General features: G+C 42.6%; 2 protein-coding genes across 6 annotated transcripts in view; one reads left to right on the top strand and one right to left on the bottom strand.

The window, feature by feature from the left end:
- tab2 (TGF-beta activated kinase 1 (MAP3K7) binding protein 2) overlaps window positions 1-8,698 on the top strand; it is a 44,016-nt gene extending 35,318 nt beyond the window's left edge. For 3 of the 4 annotated variants that reach the window (XM_080883734.1, XM_080883735.1, XM_080883733.1), the window contains 4 exons: window positions 2,504-2,664; window positions 3,758-3,851; window positions 5,509-5,604; window positions 6,680-8,698. In XM_080883734.1, coding sequence (XP_080739860.1) covers window positions 2,504-2,664; window positions 3,758-3,851; window positions 5,509-5,604; window positions 6,680-6,816 — 488 coding nt within the window. In that variant the 3' untranslated portion in view covers window positions 6,817-8,698. The remainder of the gene's footprint in view (window positions 1-2,503; window positions 2,665-3,757; window positions 3,852-5,508; window positions 5,605-6,679) is intronic. The other variant, XM_080883736.1, reaches the window with a different exon arrangement.
- A 1,055-nt stretch (window positions 8,699-9,753) lies between these two features.
- Window positions 9,754-20,335, bottom strand: LOC308397231 (putative ribonuclease ZC3H12D). Of its 2 annotated transcripts, none has more exons than XM_080883032.1 (6): window positions 20,216-20,335; window positions 18,629-19,032; window positions 15,382-15,521; window positions 13,204-13,438; window positions 12,974-13,080; window positions 9,754-11,148 (listed from the first exon to the last, which is right to left on the bottom strand). In XM_080883032.1, the coding sequence occupies exons 2-6, from the start codon at window positions 19,009-19,011 to the stop codon at window positions 10,211-10,213; spliced, it is 1,803 nt and encodes a 600-aa protein (XP_080739158.1). In that variant the 5' UTR covers window positions 19,012-19,032; window positions 20,216-20,335; the 3' UTR covers window positions 9,754-10,210. The 2 variants fall into 2 exon arrangements, with proteins under 2 accessions (XP_080739158.1, XP_080739159.1); XM_080883033.1 differs by lacking the exon at window positions 20,216-20,335 and adding an exon at window positions 19,434-19,647.

The raw sequence follows: 20,335 nt of genomic DNA, 5'->3' as shown, positions 1-20,335 counted from the left end.
GGGGCTTCACACCAGGCATGCTGCCTCTACCATTGACCCTCATCAGTGCAGTTTTCCATCAGTTTATCCTCACTGGTTTGGGAAAATGTTATCCCCTACTGTTTTGATTGGCAAGGTCACTTTGGAAGTTGGTGCTATGCAGACACACCTGTCACCACATAACTGTTAGTTGAACATAACTGTGTTAACTACCATCAGTCACCAAGAATGTGTGTTATTGTCTGGCAGTGGAATAACATTAGTGGTATTGCATAACTGTTAAACAGTTGGTTCTGCCCTCTGGGGCAACAGCCACTTTTTTTTTTCCTTTTTTTTTTTTTTTGTACCGGTAAATCATCCATCTGAATTCTGGAGTTGTGGGTGTGATCACCTTGATTGACAGGTGTGCTGACACAGGGCTGGGCCATAGTTTCGTTTGTCACTGAACTGAACTGCTCTGCAGTGTTTGTACCTTACTGGAGGATTACTGAAGTTTGTGCTTCAGTCCCAGTACAGTGTACGGCTGCAGCTGGTTATTCAGCATTGTTAATTTTAGCCAGTAACTTGGCACTTTACCTCTTTTGGACAAAAAAGTGACAATGGCACTTCTAAATGCAAAGTCCAAAAGCAGTGAGTGATGTCTATGGTACATGCTGCACACCTTTACGACAGTGACTTGTCAATTATAACATTGGCCCAACATGAAGCGTTGTCCTTCTTAACTCTAATAAGGACCATAATTTACTAAATACGTCCATCCATCCATCCATCCATTCGCTACCGCTTATCCTTTTCAGGGTCGCGGGGGGCGCTGGAGCCTATCCCAGCTGTCATAGGGCGAGAGGCAGGGTACACCCTGGACAGGTCGCCAGTCTGTCGCAGGGCTAACACATAGGGACAGACAACCATTCACACTCAGATTCACTCGCACATTCACACCTAGTGGCAATTTGAATTATCCAATTAACCTATCCCCACAAGCTCATGTCTTTGGACGGTGGGAGGAAGCCGGAGTACCCGGAGAGAACCCACGCAAACACGGGGAGAACATGCAAACTCCACACAGAAAGACCCCGGCCTGATGGTGGAATTGAACTCAGGACCTTCTTGCTGTGCGGCAACAGTGCTAACCACCGTGCCACCGTGCCACCATAAAATGTTTACAGGGGGTTATTCCGACTTCTTTTGCACCCAAAAAGGTCACCTGTCGCTGACAAATAGAACACATATTTAAGGCACTTCTGCACTGAGCAGGAGGAGAGGGAACACAGGAGGAGATGGATGGCGAGAGACACCTCAGTTTATCACTTCCAGTAGTCAGTAAAGTAACGTGTGTGTGTGTGTGTGTGTGTGTGTGTGTGTGTGTGAGAGAGAGTAAATATTTATCGCAGTTTGCCTCTCCAGTGTATGCTGGATCTCATCTATTATGTCACAACAGCCTCGAATCAAATTGATTTTGATCTTCAGGAAGTGGATGAAGTTGGAGGGAACCTTACAAGTGGAGTTGGTAAACAAACCTGGCGTTGATTGTTGAACTCCTGCCAATCGTAATGTCTACTGGTCCTGTTAATTCTTTTTATCCTTTTGAAAACAAAGAAAAAGAAAAAAATCGACTGAATACAAGTCTACTGATTCACCTGATAACCTTTCACTCACATCCATGAATCAGGTACATTAATTAAATACTGGAGGACTCTGTGGGCCATCATGTTATAACTCCTCAGTGTGTAGTGGCGTGTGTTTGTGTATTGCAGGAGAGAATTGTTTATCGTAGAATGCCTGTGAAGGAGGTGTTGCCACCTGTCAGAAAGTGCAAGAACTTTAATGAATTATGGGAAATGTACTATAGAGACTTGAGTACATTATGTGCATGGTTAAGGCAGAATTTGCCTGCAGCAGTTTGCTAATCAGAATAAGTCTCATCTCCTTGTGTTACCACAATAGGTGATGAAAGGCAGCAGTGAGGATTCTAATGTTGCTTCGCCGTCTCTCCTTACACAAGGCTGTCTTTATGGGAAGAGAATTATCTAAACTGGTTTGACTGTTGTGTGCAGTCTGTGGTGCATTTGAAAATGTGTTGTTACTTTATACCCACGAGCACAGTGCTGCTTGAATGGCTTGTTGTCAGCATTTTTTTGTTCTTTACTTAGTCTCGGTCGTTGTGTCCTTGGCCAAGACACTTCACCCACCGCCTACTGGTGATGGCCAGGGGGGCCGATGGCGCGATATGGCAGCCTCGCTTCTGTCAGTCTGCCCCAGGGCAGCTGCTGCTACAACTGTAGCTTGCCTTCACCAGTGTGTGAATGTTAGAGTGAATGAGTAATGGAATTGTACAGCGCTTTGAGGTTCTTGAAAAGCGCTATATAAATGCAATCCATTATTATAATTTTTATAAATGAGTTTTTCTTGAACTTTTCATGGATTTCACCCTCCGTCCTGTACAAATCAGGTTAAATTATGTTGTCATTTCTCATTGATAATAATTGTTACTGAGACTTCTTTGTGTTTGTCTCTTTTCTTTTAGCATTGTTGGTGCATCAGAAGGCACGAATGGAGAGGCTGTGGCATGAGTTGGAGATGAAGAAGAAGAAGCTGGAGAAACTAAAAGAAGAGGTCAATGAAATGGAGAATGACCTGACCAGGAGACGTCTGGAGAGATCGAACTCGGCTTCCCAAATTCCTTCTGTAAGGAGAATTTGTTAGTTACCAGAAAAAAAAAAAGTCTATGGTGTGTGTGTTTTTGTGGGAGTGTCTTTTTTAAAACATTTGTAGTTGAATCTGGTGCATGAAGTTGGTGATATTTCTAATTAGATGGAGCTGCTGTTAGCTAGCTAACTGTGAGCTAGTGTTGCTTGGTATTGAGGCTTAAGATTACTTACACAGGTTCTAAATAGCATTTAACATGTGCATAAATGCTACCTAACAGACTGCCATAAGAGCTTCACTGCTCATTGCAACATTTTCGTCACTTGTTGTTTTGATCTTTGGGGTGGAGAGCAGTTTTTAACACATCTGTCCAAAATATCTCGTAGGTATTCAACTGGGTAGAAATCTGGTAATGATCTCTTCGCTGAACCAGTCAGATTGTTCTAATCTTTGAAAAGGAGAATTGTCAAAAGTCTCCTAAACCACATCTTTTACTGGCAGATCAACAGATTATAAACAAAAACAGTTTATTATGATTGTATCAGCAGCTGATTTAGAAATAAAAATGCTAAAGAATCAGCATAACTGAAACCAAATGTACTTCTGGTTATTATTGATAGATAAAAGGCTGAATAGACAAAACCACATTATCTGGGTCATATTGCCATTCACATCAGTTCTCCTACACCCTGAAAATATGTTGATTACAGGGTCCATTTATGATTTGGCTGATAGCGCACACACTTTGTCTGATTCACTTTGCAGTTCATTTTAGAGCTGTGCAGCTACTTTCAGAAAAAAGAAAACACCCCTTCTTATTTTCTGCACATCCACCATCGCTGTTGCATTTACGTCTATGATTTTTGTTGTAATATTGCGGGTTTAGAAAGAGCAGTGCTTTCTGCTTTATGTCGAGTCAGCTGTTTTCATCGGGTTGAGTCAACAGAGTGGGGGAGAAAGTAGCTGAAGAAGGTTAATTGGATGGTGGTCTGAGCTCAGGAACTCTTTGGTTCAGTGTTGTTTACTGAGGAGAGTGGAACAGCTCTCCTCGTGACACGGTCACAGGTCACTGACTCCAAGCTACCTACATTTGAAGCTACGTGTCTGAACCCTTTCTTTTTTTCCCTTTCAGATTGATGAAATGAAGCAGTTGCGATCCCAAAACAGGTCATTGCAGATTGATATAGACTGCCTCAGCAAAGAAATTGATCTTCTTCAAACAAAAGGTACGAGCCTGATTCACCATCTCTGATTTATTTGTATCTGCGTGTATTTTCAGATTATAAAGCCAACAGTAAGTCATTAAATGAAGCAGGCCAGATCAGATTGAGGCCTGGCAGCAATAGCACATCACTCTGGCCTCCTCACATCCTCTTGACACATGCAGCCAAAGTGCTACCATTGTGCTGCTAACTACCAGTTCTTCCTGAATTGCATCCTGTAGCTGGTGGGTAACAAGGGATTTATTGGTCCCCTGGCAGCACTCCACTACCGACAGATCACTGCCGCTGCCTAACAGGTCTGCACAGGTGAAAAGGAAGGCATAAATAATCCTTGGGGATTTTTTTTTTTTTTTTTTTTAAATCACAACACAGAATCATTTTTGTTAAGGTATTACCGACTGTTAAAAAACAGTGAAATTTTGATGTATTTATTAATTTCAGTGAATTAGGCCTTTGTTGCAAATCATACATGGCACTTCCATAGATATCCTTATTATTTTAGCTGCTATTCAGAGACGGATTCATCTTGATGGAAAAGCTCCATCAAGATGAATGGATCCAAATGGTTTTTAAATGTAGGGGTGCACTGATCGCACTGAATGCAGTTTGGATACAATACTGATACCTTTGCTTTAGGTATCTGCTGACAGCGATTGCCTGTCCTATACTCACTTGACCACAGTTTGCAGTAAGGGGGAAAAAACATAGAAACAAAGATACAAATAAAAGTTTTTGGTGTTGCAAGACTGTAAAACTGACTTGCTGTTAGTGTCCTCCATGCTATGTATTGTTTGCAACCTTTGTTCATGTGTGATGTAAAAAAGAAGATTACCTATAACTCCTGGAAGAAATTATATTTTGCGTTTTCGGAGCAAGGCAGGCTAATTATTTGAATTTGAACTTTAGCTACATTTTTGGCATTCAATAATTACACACACAACTTGATATAATAGCAGTGAGATTTTTGCCCCTCCCTAAATTTTTAAACTGACTCAGTTAACAAGATCTATCTAGAGGAAGTAAGACTCAGTTTCCATAGGGGAACCTGTTGAGCTTGTGGAGTCAGCTTCAACCCCTTGTTACTCATCCAGTGGCTGCCATGCAAGTCTAGATATGAATTAGATATCTTAAACATTCAAACTCCCATTCTCTGGACTCCTTGTTTCAGCTTTTGCTGCTCATCAGATAACCCAGAATGAATGGAGCCCTGATGAGTGTATCTCAAATGTGTAGGTTTCTGTTGATTTAACTCATAGTGTGTGTGTGTGTGCTCTCTAAATGTAAATTCTTCCCAAACAGCACGCATTAGCAGAATTCTAGCATTTTATGGGTGAAATGGGAAATGTTGTAGCCATTCCTGCAAGAGCTGGCTGTTAGTTAGCTGTTTTTATAGTTTATAATGGTTTGCTGTTTTTACCTTGTAGCTTTCTTATTGGTGGTGCAGAAAAGATGCTTTGAAGGTCGTTGTCAGGGGATCTCCCTGCTAGGAAGTACCTCAGGACCTCTCTAGTGCCTAATGCTAATAGTACATCATACCTTTGCAATACTGTCCCTTAAGATTCAAGATTCTTTATTTGTCACGTGCATAGTTATACAAATACAACACGCGGTGAAATGTGTGGGAAAGGCTTGGTTCCATTCTCCTTCTTTTTGTGTACAGGACCACACTTTAATCCCGGTGCAATCCATAACTTTTACGACAACATTGGATTCCTCGGTCCTGTCCCACCCAAACCCAAAGGTACTTTATCTATTGGTAAGTTTAAAAAAGGTTGCATGTCTGACGTTTCTCATTGCACTGGCCACCGCCCCTGATATCATAAGGCACATGTGTCGAACTCCAGGCCTGGAGGGCGGCTGTCCTGCTTATTTTCCACCTAATCTGCCCTTGTAGCTTCTTATTGGGAAAGCACACCTGATCCAGCTAATCAGCAGCAAGTAGTGCAGGGATATCTCAAAAATAAGCAGGATACTGGCCCTCGAGGACTGGAGTTTGACACCCTTGTCCTAAGGTTAAAGCCGGCATGTGGTCAGGAGTCAGTGCACTACACTTCTCCTCGTGTTGATGTGCATGTCTGTATTGTAGCTGGACCACACAGCAGAGGGTGTGTAAATACTGAGACCTCATAGTGGAATGGTTGTGTGGTTCTTCTCAGTCCTGTTTCTATCGAGTATGCACTTCTTTTGCATGCTTAACAGATTTCTAAGCCCCTGTGATGCATGTTCAAATAGCATACCCTCATTTATGGTATTTGCAAAACTTTCGAAACTCCAGATAGGTGTTGTTTGGAATAAGTGTTTGAGAAAATATTGGAATCAGCCTGTCTTTCAGTCTTCCTTGGGGGGGGGGGGGTTTCTTACAGAGTAAAAAATGTCTTCTATAAATAAGTTTTAAAGTATTTTAGCTCTTTTTCACACAGTCTCTGAACATTTAGCTTACACATAGTTGATGTGTCACAAGAGATACATATTGGCCTCATATTTGCCATTAGACCGGTGGTGATATTTGGCTCATCAGTCAAATCAAAGCTATGGAAACCGAATCCCATGAAGTATCGGTTCTTTGATAAACTGGCTGTCTTTTAAACTGGTGAGCTTACAAAACTTTGAAAAATGAAAAAGGAGGGTTTCCAAATATGAAACGGACACAGTGGACGCTGTTGTTATTTCATCATCTGATCTGCTTGTTGAAGTGGCAGCCTTTTAGAGACTCTTCTCCTTGACACCAAGGCACTATCAGAATATTACATTTAAGTGCTGATAAATGCATTCTTATGCTTGTGATGTTACATCTGTCCCATCCCTCACTCGACTCCTCTTCTCCTTCTCAGACACGGGCAGTAAGAGTGTGAAGCCCATCACAGACCAGGAGGACGAGGGGACGCAGTGGAGCTGCACAGCCTGCACCTTCCTCAATCACCCTGCCCTGATCCGCTGTGAACAGTGCGATTTCCCGCGGAACTTCTGAGCCAACAAGGCTGCGACGCGCTGCCCCTTCCTCTGCCCGCCTGTCTTCTAGCAGATTAGAACAGACCGGGGCTCTGTCTGTTACTTCCTAGATGTATGAAAACCGGGACAGGGCATAGTCCTCGTACACCGTGCAGCCCGTTTGTTTTTGTTTTTTTGTTTTGTTTTGTTATTTTCTTCTCCTCTCTATAGGCTTGTAGAACACTGTCCATTGAAGGCTTGACTGGATGGTGTTTACAGCTTGCGTTTCTTAATATAGGCTGGCAGAGTCGGATGATACCTCACCTTAGAGACTGGCATAGTGTGGGGTCCCGTTCTCCACACATCCCTTGCTCGACAGGTGACACTTTACACCCTGGGGATACCTCGCTGCTCCCACTTCACAGTATTACAAGCGTGGCCCTGCAGCGTGATTGCACACATGCACACTCAACACAGATGTGCCTTTTGCTGATTTTTCTTTTTTTTTTGTCCCTTTTCTTCTTCTTCTGTGGTGGTGGCATGACTGGGGAAGGGGGGGTGGGAACTATGTTGAGCCACCGTTCTCCACTTGAAGGGAACTCGTGGACTTTAAAGTTTGTTTGCTGTTTGTAGTGGATGCCAAAGGAGGAACCGCCAGTGTTGCTGTCACTCAAACGTGCCTACTTTCCTCAGCGCCATTCTCTGTGTCTCTGATCGTGAGTTACCAAAACGCGAAACAAAAAACGGTTGCATGGTTTGTGTACAGAACACGGAGGCAGAAACTCCCCTCAAGCTTTTTACTGTACATAATTTTAGAATGTGCCTTTTTAAAACCGTTCTTCCTCACACTATGAATCACTTGTATTTCCTGTAAGTATAGCTTTATAGACTTTTATTAACTTGTTTTGATTCCCTTCTTTCAACCAAATAAGCACCGTGCCCCCTTTTTAAGCTTTGATTTCTGTGAGAGTTGAAGCCTTGCAGAAGGAGAGGAGTGGAGCTGTTCAAACCCCTCGCAGTCATCATGAAGCTACGTCTGCCCGGCCCGTTCATCGCCCGCGTCATTGCTGAGGTTCCTGTGTATGATCTGCAGATGCAGCAAAAGTGGAAGGCGATGGAGGCGTCTTGTTTTTGTTTTTGTTTTTTTCCTGTTTTGTGAGTGTATGTGTGTGCGTGCGAGTGTAAGCGTGAGTGTGTGTTTTTGTTTTCCAGGACACCAATTACGTTCGGGACTGTTGGGGGTGGGTTTGGAGAGGGGAGGGAAGGGGTAAATAACAAACTGCCATCTTATCTGACAACTGGAATGTAGTTTTGATGTTTGGAGGACAACGACACCTCAGTGCAAAGAGACACTCACTCTCCAGTGCAATCAAGAACCATGTCAAAGTGCTCCTGGAACAGTTTCCATGTTGCTGTGTGCCTGAATTGGCTTTTTGTTAGGTACCAAAGGTCAAAGTGAATATATTTCTGTTAAAGGTGTTCCTGTGCCTTACAGTCAGGATTGTTGCGTGTTGGGAGCAGTTGAGGCAAAACAAACTGTCTATTCTGCACACTTTGCTTTGGAGCAGTTCATCCTCCTAAGCTTTTATTGCAGAGGGTTTTTCTAAAATGTACTTCCTGTCATGTTTCACTGTGGAACTGTGGATTATGTGAAACAATGGCTTGCATTAGTGCCTTTGTATTAATAACCTGCCCTGTCACATCCAAGTTTGTTTGTTTTTTTTTTTTAAACCCCTAAAACTTCCTATGACTTTAACTCACTGATTTATGAATTTATAAATGAATTCTTGTCTCTTAAGCACTTAATGTCATACTTTTTTCTTTTTCCAACCCCCCAAAAACCAGTTTTCAGCTTTATCTGCACCTTGGTGTGAAGAGGCAGTTTATTCATGTTTTAATACATGAAAAAAAAATAATTTGGACATCTAAAGTGTTTTTTGATTTTAGCTGGGAAAACTGTCTTTGTAACAGATAAGTTATTTGTAAAAATTAAAAAAAAAATCTATTCAGAATGTTTGTGCTGCTTCTGTCATGTTCTGAATGTTCTGTCCACTAGATGGCAGTATAGCTCAGTGTACAGGTTGGCTGGGAGATTGTTTCCCTGCAGATGGTTAGATAAAAAGAAATTTATGATGCAGTCTTTTTCAAAATTGCCTAATATAGCAAAAATTTCCAGCTTTATCTTTATTATCACATTTCAGCGTTTCATCGTGTTATCTACTACCTGCATTTTTATGGCCATGGCCTATGGACCTTTTATGTCAGCCCTTAAAAAAACAAGGAAGAAAGATATTGCAAAAGTGCTCACATGTCAGAGAGCACTCTGGCCTCCTCTTGGTTTATTTCCTGCTTCCTTGTATTTCGTCCAGTCTTTTGTAAGTCAACAGCTTTCTGGGAAATGCAACGGTACATTAAACACAAAACAAAATGTCACACAGGTTTAAAAAGAGGCTCAGAAGCCCGTGTCTCGGGAGGAACATGCATGTGCTTGACGTGTGAAGGAAAACGTCTGCAGCGTCATTACTGGTTGAACAGCGGGCTCACTTTAAAGTAGACGTACTCTGCTGTTCCTTATTTGCTGTTCTGTACTGTTCCAGTATGGCCAGAGTTTAAAATCGTGAAATCGGTGTATGTACACAAATCACTGAGCAAAAAGCTCAGCTGGAGGAGATGTACGCAGGGTGGTGGCACTTCTGTACAGACTTTACTTTTCAGATCCAGAAGCTATGTTTGTTTCTCTGATGCAGCCCTAGGTGTAAACAGCTTGTTTCAGATTGATGGCATGCACCAAAATAAGGATCATTTTGAACTGTAAATCATGCAAAGCTGCTCTACTAAAGCTACCATCAGAGAGCAATGGCTGTCTTTTTTTTCTTTTCTTTTTTTAATGACATTAATGGCATTGAAATTTCACCTTAGCTTCACATCTATAAGCACAGTTTCAAATAGAAAATTACCCAGTGGTAATGTGGTTTGAGCGCTTTTATTTCTCAGCAAAAACAAGGCATTCGAATTCATATTAAAAATAGATCAATGACATTCTTTACAGAAATATAGAATATAGCGTTCCTCACTTTGAGGCAACATGGGAAAACAACACATGCTGCTTTTATTTAAAACAAAAAATTTTCAGGCTACAATAAGTAGCTTGTATGGAGCTTAGTGCATTGCACTTTTACACTAGGATAAAGAGAGAGCACTCAATCTGCTACATTTTCTGCAGATCGTGTCACTTTGTAATGCTTCAAATGAAGGGTACGTTTGCATCATGTTCAAGCAAGACAAATCATTTTGCACAGTACAAACTGTCATAATGAATTCACAGTAATTTCGAGAAGTGCTCTCGTTCTTCAGTTTTCACTTTTCTTTTGAATTGAGAACTCCAACATTGGCTCAGTTTGAAGAAATGTAAAAAAAAAAAAAATCCTTGGGATCTAGAAACTGAAGTGGCTCGCTCTGTAGTTCTGGATGAGAGAAATCAGTTCAGACATGTCAGACACGTGCGGGTAAGCATTCATGACTTGCTCTACCATGTTCTGGGGGAATAGGGTGCTAAGCTGGATCCTCAGAGCCTTCCTCCGCTCGCTCAATGGGCTCTTAGCCCCACTGCTCATCCTAGGGTCAGACAGGCTGCCCTGCACCCATGGGTCCCTGGGCAAGCTGTGGGTCTGTCTGTGGGAGGGCTGTCTGTAGTACTGCTTCTCTGCAAATTGAGAGGGAAGCTCCCCATTATGTGGTGGTAGAGCTGGACATGAGCTCCATCCATGCTGCTGGAGGTGGTGGTGGTGCTGCTGCTGGTGGCTGTTTGGGGATAGTCTGGTCTGCTGGTGACAGCACCTGCATTGACTGCACGTGGGGGGCTCACGCGATGCCAGTCCATTTGGCTGAGCGTAGTAACCCCCGTTCAGGCAGATCCTCGGGGCGTTGCCACCATAAGACCCAGAGTACTCATCTTGACTCAGGCTGTAGCTGGCCACCCCGCTGCTGCAGCTGTGCACAGGTTGCTCCCTGCTGTAGGCCATGTCATGGATATAGAGCCTGGACAGAGAGCTGTCCATGGAGCTGAAGGCTTCATCTATATCTGGGCTCGGGCAGTGTTGGAGACTTGAGTTCATTTGGTTTCTCGGGCTGCTGGTGTCCCTCTGACAGATGGACTGCTCCCCTGGCGAAGCCCTGTGTGACAGCTCATCTATGCCCAGAGGTGGAGGGGTGGAGATGTACCTGTGCTCCTGCTGATATGCAGCAGGGGAGATGTTCTTGGCTCTGTCTCTGTCTCTTAGGGCCCTCAGCTCATCAGCCACTGACAACTGGGACTGGTTGGCCCTCTCTGGATGGTAGAACTTACACTTTACTCCATAAGTGCATTTCTTTCCTAAAAGACAAAAATACAAATTCCCAAAATTAGAAATTGTGTCTGGGCCACTACAAGCTAAACTTTAGCTCAGGATGTGTGTAAAAGCCACTAGAATTACAAACAAATCATCTGCTCTCTTTGTTTCTTTGGCACTCACAGTGTAGGGCACTTTGTAGCTGTCTTATAAATGGATGTCTTTAAGTCCAGTCACTGACTGACTCCTCAGCTAAGCTCTTCCTGAGAGATCAGGGCCTTCCACAAATTTCAAATTCTCCAGTTGAAAAGTCACTGCTGAATGAGCGCAGACAAGTGAAGCCAGAGCCCCCTACTGGCTCAGTTTCTCCTCATTTGTTGGCCATAAAGCACATGATTTCAACATTTAACAACCTTACTTTTTTTTTTTTTTTTTTTTTTTTTTTTAAACAAAAAACTGTACCAGTCATTAAAAAAAGGTTGTGATGTGTTGAAATCTGAGTTTTGTAATGACATCTGGAGACTTTATACTTCCTCTGTGGGCTGAAAAATCATTCTATTCTTATGAAATATTGAGATAATGTCAGGAATACACTGTGGTCAGTCTGGGTTTATCTCCAGCATTTCCCACATTTACTACTTCGCAGTCAGAAAGTCTGGGCTTTACTGTTTTTTCTGGAGGGGGGAAGGTTTACTCAAGTTTCAAACTATTTTACATGCTGGTGATTACAGTTATTAAACTCCACACCAGATTTAAGGCTGTATTTTAGACACAGGCACATTCCCAGAAACCGGAGTATGTCATAAACTTTCCATTTGGTTGTGCCATATTGGAGAAAATTCCATATACAAAAGTAGACGTGAACTGAACCTGTGGCCCTCACTGAATTATATCAACTACCAAATGAATGAGCTGTTCACCTCAACAGTGGTGGATGACTTATTTGGATTTCAAGGTCATTTTTATCAATTATAGGGTGAATTACCACCGCTACCATTCTATATTTAATCATTAGTTATTATTAATTTCTAACTATTTCGTCCTGTTTCCCTCCCATCACCCCCAACTGGTCTTGGCAGATAGCCGCCTCTCACTGAGCCTGGTTTTGCTGGTTTTCTTCCTGTTAAAATTGAGTTTTTGAGCACTTTGGCAACAGTGGGAAGGAAAGAGGGTCATTTGATTGTTGGGGTTAATCGTCTTGTAGGGACTGAGAATTATTTTTGAACTTGGAATTATGCAAAGCTACTCACTGCTTAAAGCAGAATGTCTTCTTCAAAGTAAAATTAGCTTTATCAGTTACTATTGTCTGTAAAGGTTCTCAGTCATCCAGGTCATCATAGTCTAAGGAGCTTAGAAAGAAAAGCATCTGGACTTCTTTCAGTTGCTTGAAGATGTTTCACCTCTCATCCGAGAAGCTTCTTCAGTCCCTAGAACTGAAGAAGCTTCTTGGATGAGAGGTGAAACGGCTTCAAGCAACTTAAAGAAGTCCAGATGCTTTTTTTTTTTTTTCTTTCTAAGCTCCTTAGATCAGCTACTTTTAAACATAAATACTCATGATACTAGTGTAAAACGACCTGTTTGTATGCACTGGTCCTCTGCTGTGTGTGCTGAAGTTTGGACAGGAAATGCTGGTGGGAATCTTCTGATGCAAGAAATGCATCATATTTGCTTACTGTCATGTTTGCTTAACAGCAGTGTGTGTGTGGGTGTGTGGGTGTATCCCTGGTGACTGAACTTGAAATGGTATCTGCTCAGAAAACAAACCTCTATTTACACAGAAGTTCCATTGATTGTATATATTTTTTCTTATCTTTAGAGGAGCACAAGGAAGTGTAACATGAGCTGTCTGTTCAAATAGACCGTACTAACCATATGGACAATGCTGCAGCTTGTTTTCTGGGGTGCGTGGCTTCTTTCTCAGAAAATCATCAATAGTGGGACCATTCCTGCCCAGAGGATCATCTGGAGGCATGAACCTGCACCGGCACAGAGTTGCAGTTAGTCTAGCTGAACACATGGTCCAATAGTGGGGCAAATCACCCCCAATCAGCCATGCAAAACAAGTAACCCCCTTCAACCTGCCCCTTAAGAAGCCTTACTTGTCATTGGCGAATGTGTACATCAGCAGCCTCTCCTCTATGAATTTCTTCCACTGGAGGTTCTCTGTCTGCAGGTCGCGGTAGTTGTCATTGGACACGATGATGCCATCTGAGTCAAAGGCCAGCTTGACTATGTAGCGGTCATCATAGCACACCACCCTCTTCCCGTTTACGCAGCGGGATGGCGTGTACACCAGGATCTTCCTCCTCTCCAACTCGTGGAGAATATGTTGATCTATGGGACAAATATTATACAGGTTAGAGATTACTTTAAATGATGTGTGGTAACGTCCTTGACAGATACGAGACATTTATTCAGGCAGGTGACTGAGGCACCTTGTACTCCATGTGAGCTTTTAATCTTTTCTCAGTCTCTTTGTTTTTACAGTAAACATCACACCAGGAAGAAACAATTTGTGGATTTTTTTTACCTGACACTGATAATGGCAATAAAAGCTGACTGCAGCTTTCCGGAAAGCAGCTATTTTTAGCCGACATGATTGGACATGATTGGACATGAACGACGTGTAGGATTTCAGTTTTCATGCTTACACTTCCTCATTGTTTAAGGAGGCTCTATGGGTTCAATACCTGCTTTTCACAATGAAACGAGGTCATAACTATTGGATGGGCTCCATTGGAAGCCACCAGCTGCCAAACAAGATGACTCTAACAGCCAGGAAGAAGGGACAGGGATTTACCAGCAGCCATCTGTTATGTGCCCCACTGGCAAAGTACATGTTAAGAACACTTATAAAGATTTTATTTCCTTCAAATCCTCCGAGCTGTGGCTCAGGAGGGTGGTAATAGCAAAAGCACTAAGTACCAGTCCATTTACCATTTTTGTGATTGCTTTGCTAATAACCGATCAGACAGTGTGTGGCACACAGTGTAGTGACATGCACTGTTTTCTTCAGCTTATTTAAATGAACTGCTTCTCTAACAGAAAAATGCATCATTTCCTGTGAAGCACACTTTTTCTGCCTGGAAACTCTGACTGTTTACAAGTGCTTCAGACTACATTAAAGCTTTACACTGATGAACTACAAAAAACAACCTGCTTTGTCGACCAGCATAGTTTCAGGTTGGGTTTCTTTATAACACGTGCACACACACAGGCAGCAGGACGTTCAGGCAGCTTCTGTGTATTTGATTATATTTGAGTCAGGAGTACTGTTGGTAAGCCAAACTTACAATTACAAAAGTATATGAGCTGAGGATGTACTAGTATTCAAATGGCATGATTTAACTGTAACGTAAACACAGATTAAAGTTCCACTAATCAGTATACATTATATTGACAGTGTAATAAACCACTGAGTGTACTGTCACAGTGGCTGCTTGTCTCCATTTAAATGCTCTGCTAGTCTGTATCATCTGGATTTAGAAATATTAGACTGCATTTGGCACATTAAAGCAGATTCATTCTATGTACTGCATGCTGTATGCTGCAACTACCACTGCAAGCTCCTTTGGAACCCATGTCTGTTGACATAATCAGTCTTATATATGTTGTCACTGATGTGCTTTGCTCTGCAGTCTTCTGCTGTTTTTTTTGTGTTTTTTATGTTTGTGCACAGAAAGACCCACTGCAAAAGGAATAACATTCAGATTTTATCTAACCCTGAATTGAATAAGCTGAAGAAAATGGATGGACACATGGTCCTAACAGAAATAAAATGAATGACTGCAGCTTTATAATAGGCAGAATAACACACCCCACTGTGTGAAGCAGGAAAGGAGGAACTTCAATTCAGCTTTATTTATGTCAAATGCCAAATCGAACAACCATCACCTCAAGGCACTTTTATGTAGTAAGGTAAAGACCTTACAATGGAAAAGGGAAAACTGCAACAACCGGATAAACCAAGTAAGCACCTGGCAAAAGTGGGAAGGAAAACCCCTTTTAATAGAAAGACATTTCTTCCTGGTTACTGAGCCAAGAATCCCTGTAATCAAATTGAGGATCTTGAATGTAAATGCTGACAAACAAAACGCTGAAGTAATTATGGAATCATAACTGAAGCGTGAGTTAATCAGGCTTCACTTCTACTTCACCCTGACCAGGAGGATTCAATTATAAAGGCACTTTTTCATCAGTGAACAAGAATAATTAGTGGAGACTTGACAAACACAGCTGACCTGAGCTGAGTGCACAGCACTGTCAGGTGACCTTACCTGTGATGGGCGCCTCAGGCTTCGGCTGCTCCTTCCTCCACAGGGGGACGAACACAGTGATGTCGCGCATCCCTTTGTCCCAAAACCAGTTTACTGCCAGCTGGAGACCCTGGCACGAAAACACCTTCTTGTTGCCGTGGCTACAAAAAAAAAACAACGCATACAAAAACCAGAGTGAACAACAGAAGAAAAAACAAAACAGAGAGCTTCTTCTTTTGCGCTAACGTGCACATTTTGCCCACACATGCTTCTCCCTTTTTCAGGAAACTAATGATGTTGCAAGTGTTCACTAGTTCATGATTGCACAAGCACAGAGATAAGTCGTTTTCAACGTAAGAGAGACTCTTCACGTGGAATTTGTGAGATCATTTATTAATGTTTTAAAATTCACAAAGTGGAAGCTTAAAACAAACAGCCTTCTCCAGCAATGTATTAATCGTGAAATTTTGAGGAAAACAGAATAAGGTTACATTTCACTACACTGCTGAATTGTGGTCATTGTCACACCTAGCCAGGAGAGCCTGAGACAACACGACACTTGTGTTTGTTCTAGTTCAACATTCATTCTTTGGAACAGCTCAACATTTATTCTCTGAAATACAAACCTACTGTATGAAGTCAAAAGGCTTCAGAAGAAGTAAACTGGATCGTTTTGCCTGCAGGAAAAGAATAAGGCGTGTGCTTGTGGGTGTTCCCCTTCTTTTCATCATCAGGAAGTGGCAAGATACTTTGCATACAACAGGTAACAAAGATAAAGCTTTTGGCATGAGCTAGTTTATGGATCCCAGATAATCTAGCTAATCTACCTTGCATAACTTTACAGATGACTCACAGATGACACTTTAAAATGATATTTCCTGTCTTGTTTAAGCTCCCAGAGAAGTCGAATGAGACCAGAGGGCTGCACGTTCATTCGTGAGTTAAAGGGAACAAAATAAAAGCAACTAATTAACTTTAGAAATTTAAATGAAAAATGTGGATTTTTAAGAATAAATGAACAAATGAATTTTTTTATTTGTGGCTACTATAACCAAAAACAGTGCAGGAATGTAAAAAATTAATGCTTTTTATTTATTTATTATTGGTCTATTTTTCATGAATCAGTATTCTGATTCAACTCATTACCTACTTTATTACAGTTGTAAAGAGGTGTTGTTTAAGTTTTGATAAACTTGTGCATAGGAGTTACTGAATCTTTTAAACATCACATAAGAGGAAAAAGTAAAAAGCCACTTGAGCTACTTGATTCTGGCCTGTGTCAGACTGTGCTGGTGTTTGGCAGCAGTTTCCAGTGTAAAGTGCCATCTGCTGCTGTAAACATTAAAGCTGCAAGCTTAATAATTAGCTAAAACAGGTTAAAGTGTTCTGTAAAGCTGAGGGGAACTAGTGGGTGAAAAATGGTTTGTCTGTGGGTTTGTCACTGTGAGCGTCTTTCAGATTGGTGATATATAAATCCGTGCAGCTTTAAATCCTCATGTATTGCTGATAAAGTCTCAGTCTGCTGAGTAATGAGTTTACCCGAGCTGCCAGATCAGCAGTTCGTACCTCCAAAATGTTATAAACATGTCTTTTTTTTTTTTGTACATTTCTCATGTGTGAATCGTTCTCTTTTGATAAACGTGAAGAATTACTTGTCACATGTGCTGGAGCATAATGTTTTTTGTGTCAAGAGGGAATGAAGGGACGTGTCATGATTAATCTAGGTATGGGCTCAGAAATGACAGATTTATCAAACCAAGAATGTGGGGGTGTTTCAATCAAAAAACTAAAAAGATGTGGGTTTTTGCAAGAATCTTGCAAAAACACGGTGTGAACGGCAATGTGTAGGAGTAGTAGGTTTTTGTTTTTTTGTTGAGTTTTTTTTTTACTTAGTGCTTTTTTTTTTGTTTTTTCTGCAGCTGTCGGGCCTAAAATGTAATTACAGGTAATCCAGTTTCAATAAAGTGCAGCAGTAAAATCCCTTTGACTGATTTCCTTTACATGGCCACAAAAAACTAATCAGGAAGAAAGAGCAGTGAGAGGCTCTGATGACTGAGGACAGGAACTGGGTCTGTTTTTCCCATGAGACACTCAAGTTCCAGTTAAACATGATAAACTGTACGTCAGCTTCAGAGCTGAAGAAGGGAAACAAAACAGGGAGACCGATGAGAGCTACCCCCCACAGCCTCTGAGGTTTCACACCTGAGGCTGGACTACAGTTACACCATCTTACCTGGGAATAAAGCAGTGACAGTAAATATCTGAGCCCTCTTCCTCTTTCAGCTCACTTCATGTCCTTACAGGAATATGCGTTATGAAAACATTGCTCCTTTGCTTTTTGTTTTGAATTCATGCCATACCGTCTTTGATTCGAGCGAAAACATTTTTCACTCCAAACTTCCTTGTTATCTACTTTGGGTGGAGGTGCAGATGCCAACCGTGAGATCAAATGGCGTTAATGTACAGTGCTACACGTGTAACAAGTCACGCTCGATACAAACATCACTTAAAGAGCTCAAACCTGACAAGTAAAACGCACTGTGGAATGGTCACTGTGTCAAAGGCCCTTCAGGGCACGAACATAATCTGGAATTGAGTGAAAAAACAAAAGGGAGAAAAGTGTCGGCTCAGATCATGTTTTCACTTCCCACGTCTTTAAAGAGGAAGTGTTTTGCAATCACATTTGTGAACTGAAACAAGTTCTGACATAGACAAGTTAAACCAAAGTTATCCTCATTCAGCCTCACAGAGAGGAACGCGTCTCCGCTCTTTTTACTGCCTCAAACAAGTGTTTTTTGTTTTGTTTTTTCCAGGAAGTGACGAAGCGTGTTTTCTTTGCTGTGAAAAAACGGTTTGCTTCCTTGTGCCTTCGTGCCTGTCTGATGAATAAACTGAGCGAAGGGCTTCGGTACAGTTGTGAACAGCTGCCTAACACCCATCGGGTCTGTGGCACAAACTTGGGGTTAGAGTTAACTTCGCTCTCAGATGTTACCTTTCAAATCAACACTCTTACACACTTGTTCTGTAAGATCAGCTCCATTTCAGAGAGGCGAACATTCAATTAAAACTTTACGGGTGGATGTTGAGAAGCTCAGATAAGATGTATTCATTGCGTTTCACCCCCACCCACTCCGCCTAACACCTGACAGACACGGTTACTCTGATATGAAGAAGTATGAAGTTACTGTAGTGCACTGTAACTGGAGGACTCCTTCCACTGTACTTAATGCATAAGCATACATAAAGCGAATGTCATGTGCTGACTCACCTCATGGCCACGTTGCTGCCGTCTATAACCACCGGTCTGAATCCAGCTGCCGCTTCTCTGTCCGGTCCCGGTCTGGCTTGGCTGGGGCTGGGGCTGCAGCCTCTGGGCACCAGCTTGGGGCTGTTTGGCACGCTCCTGTTGTTGTGGGTGCGAGTGTGGCACGTCTTTATCAGCTCCTCCAAGATGTCATTGGTCTGGGCGTCGTGCCGGAGGCTCTCCAGTACCCTGAGGATGTCGCTGTAAGAGTATCCTAACTTGAGAAAGCGCTCCACTTTGGCGTCCATGGTTGCCAGCGAATCAGAGTGGCTCCTCTCCTCCTCCTTTGCGCGCTCGGGACCGTCTGGCTGGGGAATCCTACTCTTCGCCTCCTTATTGTGGCTCATCGGCGTTTCCACGGAGACAGCCTGTGTTTTGGAACAGTTGACAAGTGTCAAAAGAGGAGGAGGAGGAGAGGAGAAGGGCGAGGGGTGGAGACAGAGAGTGTCGGTATAAACACAGGAAGCGCAGCTGCGGTCTCACAGGGGTTTTCAGACAAATTGACTGTGGTTGATAGAATCTGCTCTGGTTACCACAACCTCATGACTGCGAACGCTTCACTGACGTCATGCTGGCTAAGAAAGCCCCTGTCTCTCCCTTTCTCTCTCTCCTCCTCACACACACACACACACACACACACACACACACACACACACACACACACACACACACACACACACACACACACACACACACACACACACACACACACACACACTAGGAGAGGAAGCAAAGGATCTGCACTGATCACAGCTCTAATTTTACCTACAGTCACACCCTGCTCTGCCAAATCATGAATGAATGGAACTGATGTGAGCGGCCTCTCCCATTCCACCCGCGTGCTGTTGCGCTCTCTGGAAAACCCCCTCTTGCGCTTCAGGTCCAAACACAGATCACAGTGAGTGTAGAGGTGAAGAAAAAATACTGCTGAATGACTCAGCCCACTTCTTCTGTTTGTCCTCCCACAAAGACAGAGCTATTTCGAGTAGGAGACCTTCACAATGTTCTCACACACGAAACCGCTGTGAGGAAGTGTCACTGACCCTTCAGCCTATACGCCATCGCACTTTTGTGCAACGCAGGATGAGCTGATTACTGTACTGCCCTCCGTGTGTTAACGCAACATTTCAGGTATGAGGAAGAAAGAACAAAGCAAACAAAAAGCAAACAAAAAGCAATCTAACAATCGTTTCATCTCTAAGAAGATTGTTCGACCTATAAAAGCTATTATTATCTCACCAGAACCAACATTCCACAAATATCTGTAAAGGAGAAGCTGTTTTCATCTGACACCACCTACAGTACTGTCAGCAAGGGGCTGCAGTCTGCACAGGCCTGCTGCAGCCTGCAGCAGACCACATCCTCTGCTGATCACTTGGTAAACTGCAAGCTCCTAGCACTGTTTTCTGAAAAAGCCACACTATCTCCCACAACCTCTGTGCTCAGGGCAGACCGCACGGTCTGGACCTGACACAGAGCTACACATGACAAGACTGCACCCTCAGCTCACATTCAGCACAAACAGCAGTCAGACTTTGAGTTCACACTTACAGATTCAGCAGGTAGTGGCTCGCAGCATTAATCTCTTTCCCTCTGTGTGTGTGTGGGATCTGCTCTCAATGAGTGACTTACATAGACAAAACCACTGGTCTGTGTGAAGCTGCTCTTATT

Source organism: Rhamphochromis sp. 'chilingali' (assembly GCF_963969265.1).
Source record: "Rhamphochromis sp. 'chilingali' genome assembly, chromosome: 5".
Lineage (NCBI taxonomy): Eukaryota > Metazoa > Chordata > Actinopteri > Cichliformes > Cichlidae > Rhamphochromis > Rhamphochromis sp. 'chilingali'.
Note: the sequence above shows the minus strand (reverse complement) of the source record. Positions and strands in the feature narration are given on the sequence as shown.

Bases quoted from the DNA above. Each gene is read 5' to 3' on its own strand.
- LOC308397231 (XM_080883032.1), bottom strand. From the start codon at position 19,011: ATGAGCCACAATAAGGAGGCGAAGAGTAGGATTCCCCAGCCAGACGGT. The intron at 13,439-15,381 runs GTAAGGTCACCT...TTTGTCCCATAG, and splicing joins GCCTGAGGCGCCCATCACAG to ATCAACATATTCTCCACGAG. The intron at 11,149-12,973 runs GTTAGTACGGTC...TTTGTCTTTTAG, and splicing joins GCTGCAGCATTGTCCATATG to GAAAGAAATGCACTTATGGA.